A 23,893-nucleotide genomic window follows, 5' to 3' on the forward strand; every position below is an offset into this window, starting at 1 on the left:
GCACTTACAAATACATGTGTCCAATATTATTTTGAGAACCAGTTGATTCAGTGGAGAGAGGGGGAGTGTAATCAGACACAGTTGGACACATGTTCAATTTCATGTTTTCATTGTAAACTTGTGTACTAGAACTAGACACAGAGGGAAATAAAAGTTAAGAAGCTATATGATGCTCATGCTAGCAGTCTAAAAAAGTATTATTTTTTAAATACTTTTGGCATGTGTATTAGTCCCACTGCCTTTATCTGGTGGTTTTAAGTTTAACAAAACTGACCCAACTTCTCCATTACAGTGGCTCATGTTTGTTTCTTCATATTTATAAACATCTTTATTGGGTATATTGTTTGACAGCTCTTTGCTTCCCCAACACTTTACAATATTCAAAAAATAAATACAAATTAGGTACAAACTGATGCTTTCTTTACACACACAGGAATGTAAAACAATATCTACAGGAAGACATTAAACAAAATCACACAAACTGGTAATGCATAAAATACAATTTTTTATATTTTCTTATAAAAAATAGTTGTTGCAATTTGTTTATACACATCACTGAACCCAGTACAAGATAGCTCACATTTATATATACTGGTATATAATATATATATATATATTAAAAAAAAAAAAAAAACAGGTGTTAACCCATGCTCCTATTGTCTACTGGTTTCAGAACATTATGCAATGTAAAGTTTCATGCTGCTGTTTGGTTCGCTATAAGTTATAGGCTTACAAGGATTCCATTCTGAGCATGATTATTGTTTTGTGCACATATAGAAAATTAATAAATTGAACACTATATTTTGTAAGGGAAGCCAGAAAGCTGGGATTGTTTTCACACTAAATTAAGACTTAAGCAGTCCTCCGTAATACACTCTCTCAAATCATTTTCTGTGTGTTAAAATGTTTCACAGTCACAGTTCATACAACACAGTTTGATGTACACCTTAGGTAATCTAGATTAATATACATATATATTGGTCACTGTTCTACTGCACTTCCAGAACATGTTTCCTCCTGTGGGCTTCCCATGACTTTTCCACGCCTGTAAATGAAGTCACCCAGCTTTTGCAGATGCCAGCTCCTCCCAATAGGGTGTTCATGGAAGTTGTGACTGTTTAGACTGACTTCAGATTCCCCCCTTCCCCCCCTTGACACCATGTCTGACGGGTCTGTGATTGACAGGCCTCTGAGCAGTACGAGCTCTGGCAGTTAAGAAGGCAGGAGATGTGCAACTCAAATATAACGTGCTTTGCGATTATGATCATGGTTTTCTGCTTTTTCATTTTGTGTCAACCCACCTGCTTCTCAGAGTGCAAGAGCAATTCCCTGGAACTCTATTAATCACAGTTCAGACAAACATTTTTTTTTTTTTGCTGATAGATAAAGAAAAAAAAAAAAAGCTATTTAGGTTGTAAAGGTTGTAAACTCATGTGGACGGTTTTATCGTCCGTGTCTTTTATGTGTGGTTATTGTATTTATGTTTATCACGTGAATTTCACAAGCCCATCTTGTTGGGTTTATCAAGTGAATACAAAACAAAGAATTCAATGCAGACATCACTAAGATATAGTGATGGGAGCATGACTGTAGATTACAGACACTATTGAGAAATAGTACACCCAAAACATAGATCTCTATATAGCATCTCTGCAAATAATTGCAAATTCTACCAACAAAGCTCAGCTGGTTGGTAGCAGTTAGTAGCCCTGCTACCAAATAGTAAAAACTCCACACAGTCCAACTTGGAACCTGGGTTTCAGGAGCTTCAGCACTAACCACTGCGCCACCTTATATGAAACCCACAAAATAAGACAATGAAAACAATTTATATCGATATACATTTGCTTATGCACATACTTAATTTAGAAGTTTTAAAAATGGTATTGTCCTTAATATAATTTAAAAAATACTATATTCCTGCTTGTTTGCTTAAATCACTCGATACAAATAAGATGTTAAACGGAAGATATTTTCCTGGGTGAATTTTAGCAACAGATAACATTTCACGAAGCTATGCTAAATGTACTGTTTGTGATGGCACTTTTCCTTGCCCTTCAGCTGAAAGAAAATAAAACACACACCTGATGAGCTGTTCAAAATAATCAGTAATACACTTTGACTGGTCAGTTTTCAGCCTTTCAGCCCACCCTGCACATCAGAACCTGTAGCTGCAGTACTTCATAGCATCTTGATAGGATTTTTCCTTCTACCTAAAGCAAACCACCAAGTATTGCATTTTATTGGTGACTGTGATTGAATGGCTGTAGTCAATAGGCTGCAATCAGAACCAATATCAGTGCATTTTGTTCCAGTGCTAAATTTGATCCTGTGTCTAAATTAACTATTTGTTTAAGCTTTTATATGCAAAGTAGCAGTTTAATTTCATCATTACATTAAAACTATGTATGGTTTTCTAGTACTTGGTGAAAACTTAGTGGATATGAACTGAAGACAATTCTGTTTTCAGTTCAGCAGTTAAATACATACATTCATTCAGTTTTACACTGCACAGTACTCAGACACAGTAACATGAGGAAAATAAAATGTAACGAGAAAATAACAGTTTACATACAAGGCCAGCTTGCTTTGTTCAAGATCGGGGAAGGGGGGGGGGGGGGTGGAATCTCATGAATGTCCAGAACAGCCGATATTGGTATCATGGCAAGTTGCCATCAACGTTTACATAGAAAAAATACTTTTAGACATTTATGTTTTAAAGACTACAGTTCTTGGTGGTGTTTTCTGATCATGGCCAAAACTTCCCGGAGAAAAACAGTTCAGACCTGACCAGAAAACACCCTAAACAAATCCTACTTATCCATACCTATGTGAAGTTCTTCACTCCCTGTGTGTCCGTATGCTTTCCCTTCATGTCACAACATCTATGGCACTCTCTTTGGTGTTCAACAGTGTCCCTCCAGAAGTTCCATTGTCAATGCATGTGGGGACATTGCTGGAGTTTGTGGAGCCCAGCTTCTTGCAGAAGAAAAGCTCAGCACAAATGCGCTTGGCCCACAGCATATCTTTCTGGGCAGGCTCGCTGACAAAACAGTAAAGGGCCGGGTCGGCCACACAGTTGAAACAGGTTAGCAACAGGGAGAAGTGGTAGTAGTTGAAGATTTTCTCGATGAAAGGGCAGTTTTCCTCAAAAATAGTCCGCACTAACAAGAAGATGTGATAGGGGGAGAAACAGAATAGGAAGATGATGATGGTGCTCGCGACCAGGTGCTGGATGCGGATTTTCTGGGAGTTCTGGGTGCCGGCGCTTTTTTTGACTGCCCTCAACACCCGGAAATAAGACACAGAAAGGATACCCAGGGGGAAGAGGAAGCCGATAAAGAAGCGATAGTAGTTGACAGGCCGCTCCCATTGCTCCATGGGGTAATGTTCGAAGCAGATGGACTGGTTAAGCTTGCCCCAGCTCAGCTCTTTGCTCCAGAAGAACACCATGCTCACTGCAATCTCCTTGAGCCAGATGAATGCACTGGCCAGGGAGGCGGCCTTCATAGTCCTGAACTTGGAGAAGTGGAAGGGGTGGACCACGGCCAAATAACGGTCAATGGAGATGCAGCAGAGGAAGCCGATGCTGATGTAGATGTTTTCGTAGAGGAGGAACCCACACAGCTTACACAGCCACTCTTGGTGTTCCCAGTTGTCCCCAAGAAAAAAGTACTGAAGCCACAGGGGTAGGGAGGCTAGGTACAACAGATCGGAGATAGTCAAGTTCACCAAGTAGATCCCCAGCTCGTTTTTGGCCTTGAGCTGCTGCCAGGCATGGTACAAGGAATAAAGGTTGGCAGGAAATCCTATTATCAGGATGAGGATGTACACCCATGAGAACAGATATTTGTGGATTTCAGAACTGATGTTACACAGACTCTTATTTGACATATTCATCCCTTCTAATCAGTCATCGATGAGCAGGATTTGCTACTCAGTCTACCAGTACTTTCAAAATGTCTGTCTTCCCAAATGAACTATTGAATGATCCTTAATCCCATTCCTGAGGGCTCTGTAAAAGACAAGAAAATATCCTTAGGGAAAGCCAAAGACACTCAAGATAGCATTTTCAAACATAACACTTACTAGTCACTAATGCCCTTTTTCCATTAAACATGAATCAGTAAAATATGCATTAAAAACAAACATGAGGACAAAAACAACTACCAAGAGGGATTCTACAACATTCTCCATCAGCAAGAGAGTTATAAAGGTCTGTTTGAGGCCTTCTGTTATTTTATTTATTTAAGTCAGTATCATTAAGCCATTTGTTCAATTTGTGTCACCAGATGTACTACATACTAGTCCCTCAAGATATAAATTTGTAATGATTGATGCCTTTATTGAATTTGTAATGATTGATGCCTTTATTGAATTGTATTTTTGCACTTTGTTTTGCACTTATGTTGTAAGTCGCCGTCTGGATAAGGGCATCTGCCAAGAAATAAAAATAATAATAATATAAAAACACAGTGTTAAAATTATATAGAAAATGACTGTGTATTTTGGACAAGCTGGAATTAAAAAAATATATACATGTGAATTCATTATTGGCAGTCTGGACAACTAGGCACTTCCACAGACTTTTTCCAGGTTATGTGTAGATTTTTAATGAAAATACAACCAAAAGTAATTACTAATAGAACAGACTTTCATACTTTCAGACAGAGGGGAAGTACCAGAGACCACAAAGAACTGAGTCATAATGGTGAATGTGTGTGTTCCGTCCACAGGCTTTTAATCCTGCAGGTAGGTAGGTTATGATCAAGCAGGATATGATCAATGAATTTGTGATGCTAGCAGGAAGCAGGCTGCAGGTAAAACGATTAAATGCGTTTTTAAAAGGAGCATACTTTGCACTGGCATTGCGCTGCCAGTGGTCTGAGGGGAAAACACATTATTAGTATCCTTGGACCCAATGTTCTATATTATACAACAAACAAACAAACAAACAAACAAAAAAGTTTTAGATCAAGAACAGAGGTTTCCTGATTATTTCTAAATTGAATAAATACACCACACAGACACAGGAATATATATAGTGTTTTCATCTGGTATGTAACTACATTCATTAGAGTTGTGTGCCTACTACTTCGCATTCGCCGTATGATGTCAATGTTCAAAAGATCTTAACAGCGCAAAAAATAAATTGTGAAAACCCAATTTAAAAAAAAAAAAAGCTGTGCCATTTATCTCATACAAGACTTGTCACGAATGTAAACAGGAGAGGAAATAAATAATTGCTAAGCTGCCTTGAGAAAGTAAACGATATAGCAGTAATGAATTGTTCAGGATTGTGGTGGAATGATTATCCGACTGCTCCCAGATGTTGAATCTTTATCACACAGCAAGGCAGCCATTGTACCATGATTGTGTTACTGTTCATTAGGGCTTGCGTTGACATGGTTTGTATCAGGGTTTATTTGCTCTCTATTTGCTAGTGATGGGCTACGCGCATCCAATTAAAATGTTTGTGGCTTGTAATTGTGGTAAAGGGGTTTTGAGGCCCAGGCAGTTATTTGACAGACGGAATTGCACCCTCCTGCTTAATTTAGGTTGCTCGCCATTGCTCTATGGTTACACTTTGGTTTTCCTTACTTGACTATTGATAAGTTAAGCATCTCAGCTCATACCACCACAGAAAGACACTGTGAGACATTGGAGAAAGAAAGCAAAAAAATAAGAAATTAAAACCTTGTTACTGTCCATCAAGTAATGTGTGCAGATCAATACTCTTATCACCTTAATTAAGGACTAAAGCATAATTAGAAAGATAGCTTCTACACTGGGGGTCACTGGGTCACGTACGAGGACCCTTTCAGTGAGAGGAAGTGTCGATAGCCTCGGAAATGATGTCTGACATGGTTGCACTTATAAATCATTCAGAACTGCCCTCTGGAATGCACTGTAGAAAACAGTCAAGTCAGAGTCAATCATTTGGGGATCCTGACAAATTAGCAAAAGTATTTCATATTATATTTGAGGTTTATATAACCTGTTTAAGGGGTTCAATGCAAGAAGAGACAAAATACCCTGCTTCAAGGACCAGGGCTGGCAAACCCTTATCAATATCCCAGTCATCCAAGTAACCTGCTGAAATGCACATCTGAACACAAGGCACAGACCCTCAAGGACTGTCTTGATACATCCTCGGCACAGAGCAGTTTTTTTTTCCTGCACAAAAACACTACTAGAATGATACATCTTCATACATTATAGATGCATATACTGATTTAGGATTTATGCGTTGGTCAGGATCTATGGCAGTAATGTCTTTAGAGGACCTAAAGGAGCCAAGATACATTGATTTGAACATCATGATTAGCAGGGAGGGATATAAATGGAGTTAAAAAAAAAAAAAAAAAAAAAAAATCAGTAACATTTAACTCTAGTATGCCATTAAGTTATTTACCTTGTCACCCCAATCCATAGAGTCCAATATAATATGAAATTATTACCTAGGTCTCAACATTGCTTACAATTGAACCACATTATGCAAGACTGCCTGTGATGCCGACAGCTTTTCTGTAACAGAGAAAGTGGGAGTTCAGCAGATCGTTATGCTGCTTCAATAGGCAACAGGTGTCGAATGACTTCTCCGCACATTACTGAAAATAAACATCTGGCGCTCAGCTACCGAATTATTTCTACAATGTAATTTTCTGATCAATGCCCTGGCAGGAAACGCTAGAGTTAGCCATACTTAAGAACAAAAACACCAGTATTTCGCTTAGTACGATATCCAAAAGAAAGATTCTTGTATGCTTTCCTTGCAAAATGTCCCTCGCATGCTATTTTTAAACTCAGAATATTTTTATCAAAAGACATAATCTATCCCCTACCCCTGTATATGTTTTCCCATTATACAGTATTGCAGTATTACAGTTATACAGTATTCAAGTCATACTAGGTTACAGTATGCATGACATTACCTGAAAAAATGATCTATCCAAATTATTCTTACAAGCTATAATTCATTATTATTTATTTGTATTTGTTTATTAGCAGACACCCTTATCCAATTAATACATTCTTACATACTATAAAAACAGTCTGATGTAGTATCCTAACCACAATTTAAATCTCTGGCCCTTCTTTCACTGACATTTTGACATACAGACACCTATTCTTGATATACATATATTTATCATACAGCGAGGACTGGGCTGCATACACATTTGCAACATCAAATAATCATCATCATCATCATATTATTATTATTATTATTATTATTAATACATGCATGCTTTATCACAACCCAGCCATAAATTCTGCTTCATTAGAGGTCATCTGCCATTTCTCCAGCATTCAAGTTATGCCTTGAAGGGGTGGCAGGTTGGGCTTTGCCAGAAGTTAACCTGGAGCAGACGTACACAAATACAAGTGACTTTTCCCTCTGCATTAAGATGATGCTCAGCAATTACCTGAATGCTTCCCCTGCTCCTCCTGTCTCTGGCCCATTGTCTTCCAATTAAACAAATTCCCATCCTTACCACTGAAGCTGCCTGGTGGGCAAGGCTGCGTCGTGCCTGTCGGATGCAATCACCAGCTTTCCCCAGAGCTTTCCTCGCCGTCTAGCCCCCTCCCTGCCCCCAGCCAGTCCTAACCAGGACGAGGCTCGTATCCCTCAGTGTGGCACTGCACTAGGACTTGTGCACTTTCTGAAAGTCTTGTCATCATCCCTAATTTTCTAAGTAAATAAACTGGCGTGACATTGAACGCAGAGCAGTCGAGGCGAAAAGCTCTTTTGTTTCGTTTTGCTTTGGTCTAGGTTTTAGGCACTCTAACAGCTTTGTGTATCGCAACCTGATCAGTCCACAGGGGCTTTGTTTGAGCAAGTTTCTCAGAAATGCTGCTTTTCATTTGCCAAGAGGAATCTGGGTTATCCGTGCACCAGGCAGGCGGTGATGTTCTGCTGCTGGTTCACAATGTACTGTACTGGTATGTAAGAGCTCAACGATGAAAGGTTCTGCTGGTGCTAGCCACAAAGCTGGAGACTGGGCATTGATTAAGACTCAGCTGATCCGTGCTTGAAAGCAATCAGCGCATTAACCCCCGCTATATGAACAACCACTGACACATTAGTGCAATTAGAGTCACTCTGAGTGAGGGGGGGGGGGGGGAGTTTGGAAAATGTATGCACTTGTGTCAGTATTTAAATTAAATAGTAGCCTGAGGGAGCTACTTTAAATTAAGAGGAGACAATCATTTATCATTGTTTTTTTTTTTTTTTAAGAAAACAGCCTATATCCTGTAACTAAGCAAGTGCACTTGCAAAGCCACATTTGTTGTTATTTTATTTTTCAATGCAACTTACCACATCAAGAACACCAGAGTTTAAGCTGTAGTTTGCAACACCCCAGTACTGCCATGTGCATATTGTGTACTATACATGTGTGCACTCTAACAAGTGAAGTCATGAAGCAGTAATTAAAGGTTTAATGATTAGTTACTACACTACTTTATTTCACAAGGCTACTATTTTAAAGTATAGCATTTATCCTGAAGATTATGTAACACACCCTTGTCCAGACTCCAGTCATGGGGGGCCACAGTGTCTGCTGTTTTTTTTCCAACAGGAGATCCCAATTACTTAATGTCATAATTTACACAGGTAGGTAAATAATAAATATATGACATAACCACACAGACACAGGAATATATATAGTGTTTTCATCTGCTATGTAACTACATTCATTAGAATTAAAACTGTGAAGTGCTATCTAACAGGGATAAAAGGACTTGTAATATTAGTCCTTTTATCCCTGCTAGATAGCACTTCACAGTTTTATTATGCCCCTTGTGCTTTTGATTTGTTTTCCTCCTTGCTCCCTTTCCTGTTGCCCTTGACTGTGACCCTACATCTTGACAGCACTTAGTTTTCACCTTCCAGGATGTAGGACCTCACTTACTGTACTTGTGTAAATTGTAAATTGGAATTTGTAAAATGTATTTTGTATGTCTATATTTTAGTTAACTTGAATTTGTAATGATTGATGCCTTGTACTTAACTGTATTTTTGCACTTTGTTTTGCACTTATGTTGTAAGTCGCCCTGGATAAGGGTGTCTGCCAAGAAATAAAAATAATAAAATAATAATAATAGAATTGCGTGCCTACTACGCCGTATGATGTTCAAAAGATCTTTACAGCGCAAAAAAAAAGTGTGAAAACCAAAATGAAAGAAAAGCGGTGGCATTTATCTCATACATGACTTGTCATGAATGTAAACAGGAGAGGAAATAAATAATTGCCAAGCTGCCATCCCCACCGTCAAACATGGAGGTGGAAACATTATGCTTTGGGGGGTGTTTTTCTGCTAAGGGGACAGGACAACTGCACCGCATCAAAGGGACGATGGACGGGGCCATGTACCGTCAAATCTTGGGTGAGAACCTCCTTCCCTCAGCCAGGGCATTAAAAATGGGTCGTGGATGGGTATTCCAGCATGACAATGACCCAAAACACACAGCCAAGGCAACAAAGGAGTGGCTCAAGAAGAAGCACATTAAGGTCCTGGAGTGGCCTAGCCAGTCTCCAGACCTTAATCCCATAGAAAATCTGTGGAGGGAGCTGAAGGTTCGAGTTGCCAAACGGCAGCCTCGAAACCTTAATGACTTGGAGAGGATCTGCAAAGAGGAGTGGGACAAAATCCCTCCTGAGATGTGTGCAAACCTGGTGGCCAACGTCTGACCTCTGTGATTGCCAACAAGGGTTTTGCCACCCCTAAGTCGAAGGGGTCAAATACTTATTTCCCTCATTAACATGCAAATCAATGTATAACTTTTTTACAATGCGTTTTACTGGAGTTTTTTGTTTTTATTCTGTCTCTCACTGTTAAAATACACCTACCATTAAAATTATAGACTGATCATTTCTTTGTCAGTGGGCAAATGCACAAAATCAGCAGGGGATCAAATACTTTTTTCCCTCACTGTACCACCACAGAAAGACACTGTGAGACATTGGAGAAAGAAAGCAAAAAAATAAGAAATTAAAACCTTGTTACTGTCCATCAAGTAATGTGTGCAGATCAATACTCTTATCATCTTAATTAAGGACTAAAGCATAATTAGAAAGGTAGCTTCTACACTGGGGGTCACTGGGTCCCGTACAAGGACCCTTTCAGTGAGAGGAAGTGTCGATAGCCTCGGAAATGATGTCTGACATGGTTGCACTTATAAATCATTCAGAACTGCCCTCTGGAATGCACTGTAGAAAACAGTCAAGTCAGAGTCAATCATTTGGGGATCCTGACAAATTAGCAAAAGTATTTCATATTATATTTGAGGTTTATATAACCTGTTTAAGGGGTTCAATGCAAGAAGAGACAAAATACCCTGCTTCAAGGACCAGGGCTGGCAAACCCTTATCAATATCCCAGTCATCCAAGTAACCTGCTGAAATGCACATCTGAACACAAGGCACAGACCCTCAAGGACTGTCTTGATACATCCTCGGCACAGAGCAGTTTTTTTTTCCTGCACAAAAACACTACTAGAATGATACATCTTCATACATTATAGATGCATATGCTGATTTAGGATTTATGGGTTGGTCAGGATCTACGGCAGTAATGTCTTTATAAAAATAAATGTTAAAAAAGCTGATACCTTAGAATTTGTTCATTCAAAACATTGAATAAACAGAACATTTCAGAGTCTGAAGAGATGTGTTAATTCATCCAGTTAATTGATTAATTAGACCAATTATAGAGCCAAGAGCTGGGATGCATGGAACACAACCCAACAGATACTGTGGACCCTCTGGACTGGAATCTGACACCCTTGCCTTTACGAATTACAAACACTAGGAATATAGGAGATTAAAATAGTCTCTAAACTTGACCATGCTTTAAATATACCTGTTTAATTGTTTTACCACAATGCTGCTGATGCTTAAAATAAACACCCAATAATCACACAAATTACAATGTTGCTCTAGGTTAAAAATATAGAAACAGACCTTCCTACAGTCTTACAAAGTCAAAATGTGTACTGTTAACACTAATGGTCTATGGCCAAGAAAGGATTTTAAAAATATTTTATTCTTAATATATTTTGTTACTTATATTTGCCTGGATTATTTCTACATTTGTATACAGATTTATTTCAGTATTCTGTTACACACAAAAAGATGAAAACTTCAAAAGATCAATTTCTTAGCCTTAAAACAGAAACAATTACAAGAAAACAGCTGGGAAACTCCTATAGAAAGCTGCTTCACTACCAAAATATCCCTGTAGTTACTGAATATAATTCAATAGACCTTTTGTTAGACCAAATATCTGAATTTGTGCATTTGATACTAATGGACTTAAATACATTTTAATCAATTAAATAAATCAACCTTTTTCAATCAGTTTTCACCATGACAAATACTATGTTCAGAAACTAAATCCAACTTAACACTTTCCATGCCCCACAAACCAAAAACAAAAACAAAAAACAAAAGAGACACACTCCTTGGGTTTTCCAGTTCTCTCTAAATCACCAATCACTGGACACCTTGAACACAGGGATATTTAACCTAATTAAGACCCACAATTGTCTCAATTAAGGAGTTAACAATCTCCGTGGCTCTCCAGGATCAGGGTTGGCCACCACTGCTCTTGTGGTCTTAGAGTAGGCAGGGAATGAAGGGGAGAGGGGTTCCAGGCAGAGGGGTGTGAGATGCCTACCAAGAGTGACCTTGTTACATAGACTACGGAGTGTTTTTTTTTTTAACATATTCATTTTAAGGAAGTTCCTCAACAAAAGGGGGCTCTAAAAGAAAAAAGATCAGCAAAAGATGGAGAAAAATAATAGGAACCAAGAGATAAAAGAACCAACTTCCTTTTTCTGTGGCACGCTTCAGAGCAGGTCACATTTCCTGATCTTCAGCACACACACACACATTTACATACTCAGATACACACAAACGACCATCAGAAGGTCATGGTATTACTCATTTGCTGAGAAACTGCTGATACAGAGGCAGATACACTCAAAGTAACAGCTTTGTTAAGTGGGTCAAGACACAGGGTTTAATGTTTTTGGGCTGTGTAATGTTGGTCTGCAGTACTTTCTCATTCTTCTCATTCCCCTTTAGTGGCCAAAACTACACTACCAGTCAAAAGTTTTAGAGTACCTACATTTGTCCAGTTTATATTTAAATTTATGCAGTTTAATGTCTCAAATGTACTCTGAAATGAAAGTAGAACAAAAACAAATGGAGATAAAGAAATCATGGAGTTGTTTTCTTTACAAAATTGAATCTACATTTTTGATTCATCAAAGTAGCCAGCTTTTGCAGATATAACACTCATGGCATTCTTTCTACAGTGGAAATCAAATATTGTTCAGAAAGTTCTTCCCAACACTGTTGCAGAGGTTCCCAGAAATGTGATGCACTTGTAGGTTGCTTTGCTTTCATCCTTCTGTCCAATTCATCTAAAACAGGGGTTTTCAAACCGGTCCTGGAGTACCCCCTGCCCTGCTGGTTTTTGTTCCAACCTAGGTCTTAATTACTTAATTGAATGCTATATTTGGTTTGTTATGTCAATTAAGGATTCAATTAAGCAATTAAAACCACAGTTGGAACAAAAACAGCAGGGCAGGGGGTACTCCAGGACCGGTTTGAAAACCACTTATCTAAAACCAGCTCAATGGGGTTTAAGTCTGGAGACTGTGCTGGCCATTCCATGATTTGAAGCCTACTGTCTTGTTCTTTTCATCTAAGGTAATTCTGACATAGCCTGGAGGTATGTTTTGGGTCATTATCTTGCTATAGGATGAACCCCTGAGCAACTAGGTGTAATTGCATGGCGTTGCAAAATGCTCTGGTAGCCGTTTTGGTTCAGCGTGCCTCTCACTCTGTGCAAGTCGCTGAATCTCTATCCAGCAAAAGATCCCCAGACCATCACGCTTCCAGTTGGTGTCACACACTGAGGAGCCATCCTGTTGTGGCTTTGGGTCTGCCAGACCTCTTACTGTCAGAGTTCCCTCCAGTTTCCAAGTGCCTTTTGATGGTGTAGGAAACTGTACTCACTGACATCTTGGCTTTCTTTGCAATTTCTCTAAAGGAAAGACCTACTCTTTTAATGGTTATAATGGTCTGTCTGTCTTCCTTTCTCACCATTATGATAGCAATATACCACTCCTGCAGTGCAATACTATCCAAATAATGCTTAAGAGGATGAAGTAACAGTCTGTTCCAACACTGCTTTTATACAGACAGAGGGTTTGTAAGTACTCAACAAAATGTGGGACACCAGTAGGAATTGGTAGCATCAACTTCAAAGGCTTAATTTACTTCCATTGCTGCAGAACAGCTGTTATTAACCCATTACTTGTTCCCTGAAAAAGGAATTTTTTCATAACTCTAAAATGTACAATATTTTTCAGTTTTTGGTAACCTAAACTCTTTTTTTTTTTTTTTACTTCTGTCAGTTTACCGCTTACCTTTATACCATTTCAGGTTATTCACTGGATGGGAACTGCTTAAATTTCAATAAAAAATGGAAACATGGGGGTGTTCTAAAACCGGTAGTGTACTTCCTCTTGGTTTAAGGTGCTTGTTGTTTGTTAAACAGTTTTTTAGACATTTTTACACTGCAAGCAGAGACAGGCATTGAAATGGGCGGTAAATTGTTAACATCATAAAGTACGATAAATACAACTGTACACTGGGCAGGAAAACTGTGATCGGGGTTGTAAGAACAGGTAAAGAGGGATGACTGAACATATTTTATTCCATGATGATACCAAAACCCAAACAGGAAAAGGCACTATAGGTGGTGTTAGGGGTTGCACTTCTATTGCTAAGACATGGAATTAAATGCACATTTCAAACATGTAAATAATTAATTGTCAGAGGTTCTCGCAACTTTGCAGTGGAAAGCTGTCATCAGGAATCGGTTTCTGACTATGTGAATGACAGATGAGCATTTGATGTGACAAGCAGGGCCTTGTTAATAAATGACCATCACTGCACACTTGTAAGCAGTCTCAATACCAAGTGGTGAAAGGCCTAGTGGCTGGAAAAGGTCTTCTGTAGTGTAACATTAAGGAAAACAGACGTAGGCAAGTTCTTTTGACATAAGAATATAAGAAACTTTGTGTTCATTTGGTGTCCATTAATGATACAAGGATCACAGCCAGTCTATTTTTGAATTTTCCCAAATTGTCATCCAGATTGTAACAACTCTCTCTGTGAAGACGTGTCTCCTGTTTTCAGTCTTAAATGCCTTGAAGCCTATTTTCTATTCGTGACCCTGGGTCTTTGTGTAAATCATATGACCTTATTTTAGCAAATATATACAGAAATGCATATACCTTCCTAACTGAGTAATTTAGGATTGTGGTAAAGGACTTAAGGAGACAGCTGTGAAGTTCTGTGTTTTACGACAGATAACAGATCCATACTGGAAGACACCCCCCCCAACTGACAAATGGGCTGCCATGCCCCATCTCCACAGAGACCAGCACCACATTGCAATTGAAGATTTCTTTTGTGAAACTCAGACATTCAAGGTACTTTATATATTCCATAGACCAAGGCAACAAACCCATTACAAACTACATGCTGCTAACAGAAGTGTTACCCAGCTTCTCCCTCAGTTTGATAACAAACAATAAAAGGTGACTTAACTAACTTAATGACACTGAAGTAATTCTACCTCAGAACCAAAACATGCTCAAGCCATGATTGGTCTTAAAAGAAAGACCATTAGCTACAACAACCATTGGAGCATTTATATTTCACATACAATGCAACATTAACATTTGGTAAGAGAATTATTCACACATCCTAATTTATCCTCTACTGACATGGGCATCAGACCAGCCCCCCTGAAATTCCAAGAAGATTCAAACTTAACATCACAGAGAGAGAACACCTGGCTTGTTTGGTTTTGAGGGACTTGAAAATATAATTGATAGAACTAAGACTTGAAAATATAGAGAGTTAGAAACGCTAGGTAACATTTGAACCATTTTTCACATTCCTCAAAGTCATCACACCCCCAACACACATTCTGTAGGAATCAAGGGAGAGGAATGGCAAAGACTGCTTCGATTGAATTTCAATTTTATTTCCCCAAACCTGACCAAGAGGTTTGGAAGGAAAGAGATTAGAATCTCTTTGTCTAAAATGTATAAAAACAGAAAGTTAAAACTAGCAATTCCAGTGGCACAATTTGGAATGGAGTGGAACAACCTCAGAGAAGAAACCAAGGAGACGAAATCCAGGAAGACTGAACAGAACCAGAATCAGAACTTCTCCACCAAAAACCTGAAAGCTTTGCAACGATGCAGTCTGCCAGCCCTCCCCGCTATCGACCATCTGCATCTCAGTAAACCACACAGGTAGTATATTTCATGTACTAGTCAAGAATTAGGTAAACCACAATTACATAAAACCTAGTTGTGTATGAGATCTAAATTGTTTTGTGCCTCAAGTATTGGATAGATCTCCTCTCACTTTTAACATTATCCACCCCGATTGTCTCTATCCTATCTTTGCAAATACATGTTTTCTAGTTACATTTTTAATAAACCTATATCTTGTATAAAATGAAACAGCCTCAAGGTTAATGCATGCAGCTCAACCTCACCGCTAATCTGAATTTGAATTAGTAAAGTATCGTGGTAACTTGCACATCAACCCAGTCTCATTTTCAGTGGATTTGACCGCGGTGGATTTTATGTGTGGGGGTCACTAGATAATAGGACTTTATTCAGCAATTAGTATTGCTCCTGATATTTGATACCAAAAAAAACAAAAAACTCCAGTTTAAAGTCCTAGGCCAATCGAAAGCACTTACTAATAAAACAATAACTAATGATAAACTAAAACAACTTTTCCTTTGCAACATTTTGGCTGTATCTTATCAGATCAGCATCATTTCATTTCATTAAACTATTTACATGTGTGTCCCTGCTGATCTGGAAAAGCTCCTCTGGTTTCATGTGGTCGATGCATTTCATGATTTTGAAGACTTGGATCAAGTCCCCACATAGTCTCCTCTGTTCCAGGGTGAAAAGGTTAAGTAGGACATTCCCTTCAGACCTGGAATAAGTCTGGTTGCTCTCCTCTGAACTGCCTCTACAGCAGCGATATCTTTCTTGAAGTGTGGAGCCCAGAACTGTACACAGTATCCAGATGAGGTCTAACTAGTGCATTGTACAGTCTGAACATTACTGCCCTTGTTCTCAATTCTACACTTATGACAACATGCTCTACTAGTTGTCAAAGCAAAGAAAAGCGCTCACATCTTTGGCATTTCTGTTCCTTTAGATCTATGGATCTAATTAGATCTGTTTGAGAGGCTCCAGCGAAGCAGATTCCATATGACACACAGGACATGACTCAGAGGGTGGATGAGACAACCCCAGAGGGGAACAGCATAGATGGCAATTAGAGCAGCCCTGGTGGCAGAACCTTGATTTAATCCATCAAATAAAAGGACTCTCTGATCTTCATGTTAAAATCATATATTTTTTTGTTGTTATAATGCCTGTTATAAGGGCAGGCAACCATTAGGTCCAGGACCCCCAGAGATTTAGTTTATCCTAAACCTCTCCTAGAGGAGTTTTTGTTTTTCTATCATCCATGCCTAATGTTTTTCCTTTCTTTTTTCCTTAACTGGAGTTCTCGTGGCAGCTTGTTGTGCAGGGTGCTATACTAAATAAAACTAATCTATTCTGAGAAACATGAATAGCTTACACAGCCATTCTAATTATGCATTGCAAAATACATTATTATTACTAATGGAAATGCCAACAAAGTTTCTTCTATAAACCACCGTTGTGTCTGTGGTGAAATTCACATGATCATATCCTAAAATGCTTCCTGTGCTTTCAGGAAGAGCATTTTGCAATAGCTTCTGACAATGATAGCCCATTGTTACATTTATAAATCATTTAAAGTTGCCCTCCAGAATACACTTTTTTTAATAGACTGGGATGCTGACAAGTGAGTTAAGCTGTTTAATGTTTTATCAAGGTTGACCACAACCCTTTAAAACTCGTTTCACATCTAACAAATATAATTCTTTTAAACACAAGGGCAATGAAACTGAAAGTTTTAAGGAGAAAATAAATCATTCATGGGTGGCACAGTGCTGTGGTGGTTAGCACTGCTGCCTCACAGCTCCAGGGTCCTGGGTTCAAGTCCTGGCTCAGGGTGCCTGTCTGTGTAGAGTTTGCATATTCCCTGGTCAGCATTCTTCAGGAAGCAGATGTAATCAAATACATTGTTTTAAGTCTTCAACCAATTACCTGTGCCCCAAAACACACAACCTGTTTTAACTGAATTTCCTATAGACAGGTGAAATAACCTAAAGACAATAGCTGTATAATTCAAGAAACTAATAATTAAAGTAGCCCCCCGAAATGAGCATTCACAAAAGATAACAACTTGAGACCATTAACAATTTGAAGAATATAAAGAAAATAATAATAGTACATTTTCCCACTACAAGCCTTAAGCATAAATTGCAGTATAATTTAAACAAACAGATGTTCACAACATTCAAATACAGACATAACAATAGTTTAAGACTTTCAGAATGAGATTGATAGATAACAACACAATTATAACAATACCAGAAAAGTGCAGAACAAGCGGAAATGAGTTCCCAACAATGTGGTCAAAACATTGTAAGTGGAGCTCCATTAATTAATTACTCTTGTTTGGGAACTATTCGAAAACATCTGAATACCCGTTCAGATTACACATCTGAGTTGGGCCCAGTCAAACTCCATGTGCGTCTGCAGAAGTCACAGTATACTACTCTAGTTTCTCTTCTTGTTAATTTCTAACAGATTGGTTAGTCTAACCTCTTCAAATGTGCTTTCATTGTATGAATAGGAAGTCACTCCTCACACACTAGCCACAGTGGGGAGTGAATCTCTGGTTGTCAGCTTTGGGTCGCTCAATACCTCTCTGATGAATTTTCTATTTTTCTTTTGGTTTTGTTCAGTTCTCCCTGTCTTTAATTCAACCAACTCTTGCTATAATGTTTTAGTAATGTTTGAACTATTTATATTCAGTGCCCGGTATCCCCTAGCTTTCCTCTTTCAGTTCAAATAACTGGCACCTTGATTGAGCCAATATTTCACTTAAAGCCAGCTGGGGTCAGGGGATACTGGATTTTTTCCATCTATAACAACCCCACATCATGTGAAGAGTGCCACTAGCCGTTCCACGTATAAATCTATTTTGAATAGGTGTCATTGGACCACTTTATATCCAGGCCATAATATCATCCAACAGTTCCAAGAACCTGTTTCATTCCCATTTCTGCTATTATATCCCTATATCAACCCTCCTCCCATGTGTAGTTAATGTAGCATGGTTTGCTTTTTTCACATTGTTGATTTCCTGCGCGACATATTGCAGTATGTTGTACTTGACATTTTTAAGATGGAAAAAATGCATACTACATAAAAAGAAGGCAAGGGAAAAAAACAACATCTATGAAGCACGTCTCATCCCTGGTACGCTCCAAGTCTGGGTGCTAGAGCTTTGTAGACTAGATCACTATTATTCTCCTTGACTGGCCACCCTGCATCAGCCAACTGACCTCTGCATGTCATTTCAAATTCTGCTGCTCTGTTGGCATCTTTACCCATCTCTACACATGCATTTCTGAAATTAATTTCCTTGTTTATCATCATCATCATCATCATCATCATCATCATCCATCTTTTACCATTTCCTTGAGGTCTTCGCAAAGCAAACCACTTGTATAGCTGTACACCAGTTTCTCTCACTGTAAACTACACCAGGGATCCCCAGCCTTGGTCCTTGATAGCCCCTATCCAGCAGGTTTTGGAGCACCAATTTATAAAAACCTTAAAGTATTTAATTTGAAACAATTAAGCAGGTGGTTTGGTAAATTCAGCTATTTAGAAACCATTGGAGCAATCATCTAAATACCTTCAGCTTCTCAAGTCAAGAAATCCCTTGGATGACTTGCTTAATTGATTAATAACTCACATGGGTTCTCAATATTTAGAAATTGGTGATTTAAGGTGACCTATAAGATTAAGTGGATTGGGGCTCTCCAGGACCAGGGATGGAGAACCCTGCTGTACACCATCACTATAGTCTGTGAAACTTGTCTCCCTTGCTCTTAGAATTCTGATTGAACTTATCGCTGGATTCAATCAAACTTCTGACCCACCCGCTAACCGCAAACTACAAACCTGTTCATCATAGTGGTGACATTCATGATTAGCAGAAAGTCGCATCTTACAAGAATTTAAGACTCAATGTAGTACAATTTTGTAGTTATATATTATTAGGTGGGTCTAAGCTTTAATTCAAGTGCATTTTATTATAACCCTCCATATACTGTCAGGATTGTATGCGTGCCTCACCATACATTTATTCAACTTTGAATACAAAAATAAAAATATAAAGTAATAGAATGTTTACATATTACAATCACGTGCAAAGTGTTTAATAAGTGCCTTAATAATGTTTTTTAATGGTTAATGTTGGACAGAATTCTTGGGACAGGAGCTTTCAGTTAATCAGCTTTATTTTCTAATTAATTCACACGGAGACCCTGCATCTGGTTAGGACTGCAAGAACCTATTGATTCCCTACAAGCCATTACATTGGCTGCCAAAAGGGGAGAGCTACAGAAGGAAGGGGCAGTCCCCTCTTGCTTTATGAGCTAGCAGTGATACAGAACAGCCAATAATACATTTACATGGTTTTGTTTCACAACTTGCTTATGTCTTATACTAGAAACATGCATCTCATCCCAAGATATTGAAGCTGCTCAGTACCTGGTTTCAAGGTATTTTTCCCAATTAATTCATAACAAATGCTCACAAGATAGGGCAATAGGGCAGTATGCTCCTTGCACGTCAGCAGTATCAATCTCTCTCACACGCACAGAATAAAAGCAATAATTAGTCTGTATTCAGAAAAGCATTTAATCATTCATATTAAAAGCAATGGTATACATAATAAAGAAAAGCATTGGACATTCATATTAACCCCTTCAGTTATTCATCAACTTTTAATATTATATGGGTTGCTTATTAACTGGTTTAGACGTATTCTTATAATAAGTGTTTACTTTACACCCTGTGTGAATACACCTACCACACACACTAATACTAACGTGAGAAAGGGTGTTTACCCAGAGATATAAAGGTCTGCATGTCTTAATGCACTAACTAAGCTTCCTACCTTAGTACTTCCCCTGCAGTCACCATTACATTGAGCTCTTTGTGGTTTTAAACACTTGTGTGTATTGTTTTATGACAGGATTCTATGTTTAAAAGAAAAAAAAGACCAAACCTCTGCCATCAGGCTTTCATTTTCTTCCAACAGACACCAGATTGCAATATATATCATTATATATAATTGTGCTCAACAATCATAGCAAGATATCAGCAGGATGGAGTAGCGGTTAAGGCTAATTATCAGCTCTGAATATGTTATTCAATGCATATAAGTGAAGAGCCATTTATCACTCCTGAAGCAATAAAGCAACTCTTAAAGAAAGGGCAGAAGAACAGTGAAATATATACATGTAGTTTTGATGGGTGTATTGGTTGGGAGGGCACAGTGTACTTGGTGGAACCTGGGAGTGTTTAATCTATCACAAGCAATCATCTTGATATTGATTTAATTGTAAGGTGAGACAGAGAAGGAGCTTTGAAAAGTACTGACTTAACTGACCATTATCTGAGACAGACATTACATTCCTATCATATCAGATCACATACCTTTTGTTTCAGGGGTCTTTTGTTATTGAGGCAAGCAAACAAAAAGGAGCTACGCCCAACTCTTGCGTTTATGCAATCCTGGTCCCCAGCCTGTCTACAAGTGAGGGCTACTCCTGGTCATTATGTTTAATGTAGAGTCAAGTCTGTCTTTAGGAAAGTACATTTTTCTCTCTTCACGTTCAGTCCCAGGTGGGGGACACTGCTGTTGTACCCTAGAGCAAGGCACAAACCTAGATTGCTCCAGTAAACATAATGTGATATATTGTAACAATAGTAAGTCACCCTGGATAAGCCTGTCTGCTAAGAAATGTAATAATAATATAGTGATGTAGGATGTATGCTTAGATGTGTTTTTGGCCTTCCTTTTAGACATTTTTAGTCAGAGCGTCGTTAGGGATACAGAACTTGTTTTAATGGTATTTACTCTTGAATTCATGACTGACCCCTGGATGAAACAGTCACTATTTAAAGACAGTTTGAAGGAGACATGGGTTTTTCATCTGGAAAAAAAATCTTAAACAAGAACAACTCTGATTGGCTATTCTTCTCCAATCTCCATCCAGAGCAGTATTATCTGATGTTATATTAAAAGTAAGGGTCAATGTTTCAATGTAGAGTTTTTTCATGTCCAATACAAACAAAGAAAAGAAAACACATGTACATTATTTCACATTATTGTTGATATTTTAAATGATTCCAAAGGAGACTCAAAGTAAATGAACTTCTCTTTCCCTTCTGTCCAGCTCACAGAGGGAACTCCATCTTACAGAAATGACTCATGACTGTCGGTTACAGCAGTCTGGAGCTGCATCGCCCCTTGCAATGGGTCTTCTTCCCATTTGACACTTGTGTGGGTATGAACTGATTAAAATGATACGCTGACTTAAACACAGAACGCTCCCCCATCATATAGCACTAATTCAAGCTTACTGTAGATGCCCAAAACACACACAAATGGATGTTGATTGGATTCATGTTATTTCACTTCCCATTGGAAGCTTGTGAAATACAATGTTCATTTCATCTATACTTTTACACTGAAAAAACACACCTTCCTGATACACTCTCCTTCACTTTAATAAGAACACTGTGTTAAGCACAAACAGATGGCTTTTTGGATGTATGCAAGCACAAATTCCCTTTGACCTTCTACTGATGTGCACACGCACAGTATTGAATATCAAGTTTTCAAGTCTTATTAAAAAGACAAACTACTTATGGTGTCACTCTTTCTATATAATTTGCAATAGCTAATGAAAAAGATGCAATGGACTCAGACATAACACATTGGGGGAGCACTGATGTGGCGCCACTCACGTAACAAGAATGCAACCAAGCAAGGAGGCTGGCTGAACCCACACTCTTCTGGGAGGTAACAGATTAACCTCTGGGAAAGCAGTACGGCAAAATGCCCAGCAGTGATGGGCTCAGATTTCTGAGATAACGAGGATGGTTTGTTTTATCTGCCAAGTACAGTTTCATGCAACACAAAATCACTATGGATGGCTAGAGTTGTCTGCTTCTACACAAATGAAATTGACAAAGCAAACCACACTCATAAAACATAACTCTTAGGAGTATGACAAGAGTATAAAAATACAATAGTTTACACAATACAAATACATATACAATACACAGTATAATTAAACCTTAGAAAACCCATATTACTCCTCTTCCCTCTCCATACACAAACACAGTGCACCCACTGTCCAATTGTCTGGCACTTAGTCCCATCTCAACTGACAGATGAACACGAGAGAACTGCTGAAGAGGAGAGGTCTAGTTCAATGCTTGCTTCATAGCACATGACTCAAAGGCTGAAAAAGTCCATCACTGCACACCTGCAGTGATGACTAACAATACCAACCAAGTCATATCGGATTTGATCTCTTATAGTTGTTTGATTTTAATTGATGTAAGCATGTAAGTTTTAGTTTTTGTGGTTTAAAATGTGTGCCATTAAATTATATATTAAAAGAGGTCTTTTTTTTTTGTACTAGCCCTCTATGTAATAATGCATGGCTGAGGTTGTCTGAGACAGATATATATTTACATTATGGATAACACACACACAGAGGATGTGGAAGTTGGATGAAGAAATGATTTCTATTGGTTTATGCAACAGTACATATTTATACAGAATTAATTAGACGTCAGATTGGCCTACTTGGCATTTGCCCCTCTGTATGAATCTGGAGAAGTGTGTTTTCTCTGAATGTAAATCTGGACCACAGTGTGTTACACAAGCCCCTCAATCCACTAAAGTACAGTAAATAGTAAATGCCAGAGATGGGAGAGAGGTCTGGTAGAATAAGTACTGATACATCAACAGAATATGAAGGGTGCATGGAGGGAAAAGACTGAAATATGTATATAGGCAGAGAAAGGCCAAACATTTACTATCCGCATGCAAAATGCCCATGAGGGAAAGGTTACTGTATGAAGTTTAATAACATTTAATTGTTTTTTGGGGTCCACCGAGTTAAACAAAGGTGACCCATGCCTGGCTGTGATACGTTAGCGTTTTAGAGTCACTCTACTGAACTTGAAATTTAATAGACATATGATCACACTTGACGTGGCGCATCCCAATACGAGACGCACAGATGCGACAACGATTGATGTAACTGATTGCGATGTAGCTCGTTGTTTCACTAATGAATCGCCCAATAAGAGATTGAGGCACACGCATATGTAAAGTGTATATAATTAGGTCGGGTGTTTTCAGACGAACACAACGCAGGAGAAGAGTAGTTTGTGTTAATATGAGCTACAGCAACTGCTAAACACAGACTTCATCTGTGTGGAAATGCTTCAGCCGCCGGTGTGAAGTATCCTTTCAGTTTCTCGACACTTAGTCCGCCTGACCCGCATCGGCTCCATCCGAATGAGCGCATCCCGACCGAGGAGCGCGCTGTCAAAGTGCGGCGGTGCAGCGAGATGAAAGAGAGGCGAGAGGGACGTCAAATAAAACTCTCAGCTTACCTTTAACAGCACAAAAAGACTTCAGTTAGCTGGGTTTCTTTCGCAGGTAATCCCAAACGCCGCTCGTTCAGGTGCTGCTCTTCCTGCAGCGCTCAAACTTTCTGCCCTGCTTGCCGCCGCGCTGCAGCTACGTCACTGTGTCCGACCCCCGCTGCTCCGCTGCCACTCGGG

The 23,893-nt window shown here is 38.7% G+C and overlaps 1 protein-coding gene across 1 annotated transcript; it reads right to left on the bottom strand.

Moving 5' to 3' along the window:
- Positions 1–286: 286 nt before the first annotated feature.
- gpr68 (G protein-coupled receptor 68) lies at positions 287–23,836 on the bottom strand. The gene is made up of 2 exons (XM_066694650.1): positions 23,723–23,836; positions 287–4,015 (listed from the first exon to the last, which is right to left on the bottom strand). The coding sequence occupies exon 2, from the start codon at positions 3,898–3,900 to the stop codon at positions 2,872–2,874; it is 1,029 nt and encodes a 342-aa protein (XP_066550747.1). The 5' UTR covers positions 3,901–4,015; positions 23,723–23,836; the 3' UTR covers positions 287–2,871.
- Between the last annotated feature and the right edge of the window lie 57 nt (positions 23,837–23,893).

The sequence above is a fragment of the Amia ocellicauda genome, chromosome 21, assembly GCF_036373705.1.
Source record: "Amia ocellicauda isolate fAmiCal2 chromosome 21, fAmiCal2.hap1, whole genome shotgun sequence".
In the NCBI taxonomy this organism is placed as follows: Eukaryota; Metazoa; Chordata; class Actinopteri; order Amiiformes; family Amiidae; genus Amia; species Amia ocellicauda.

Coding starts and splice junctions, on each gene's coding strand:
- gpr68 (XM_066694650.1), bottom strand. CDS start 3,900: ATGAATATGTCAAATAAGAGTCTGTGTAACATCAGTTCTGAAATCCAC.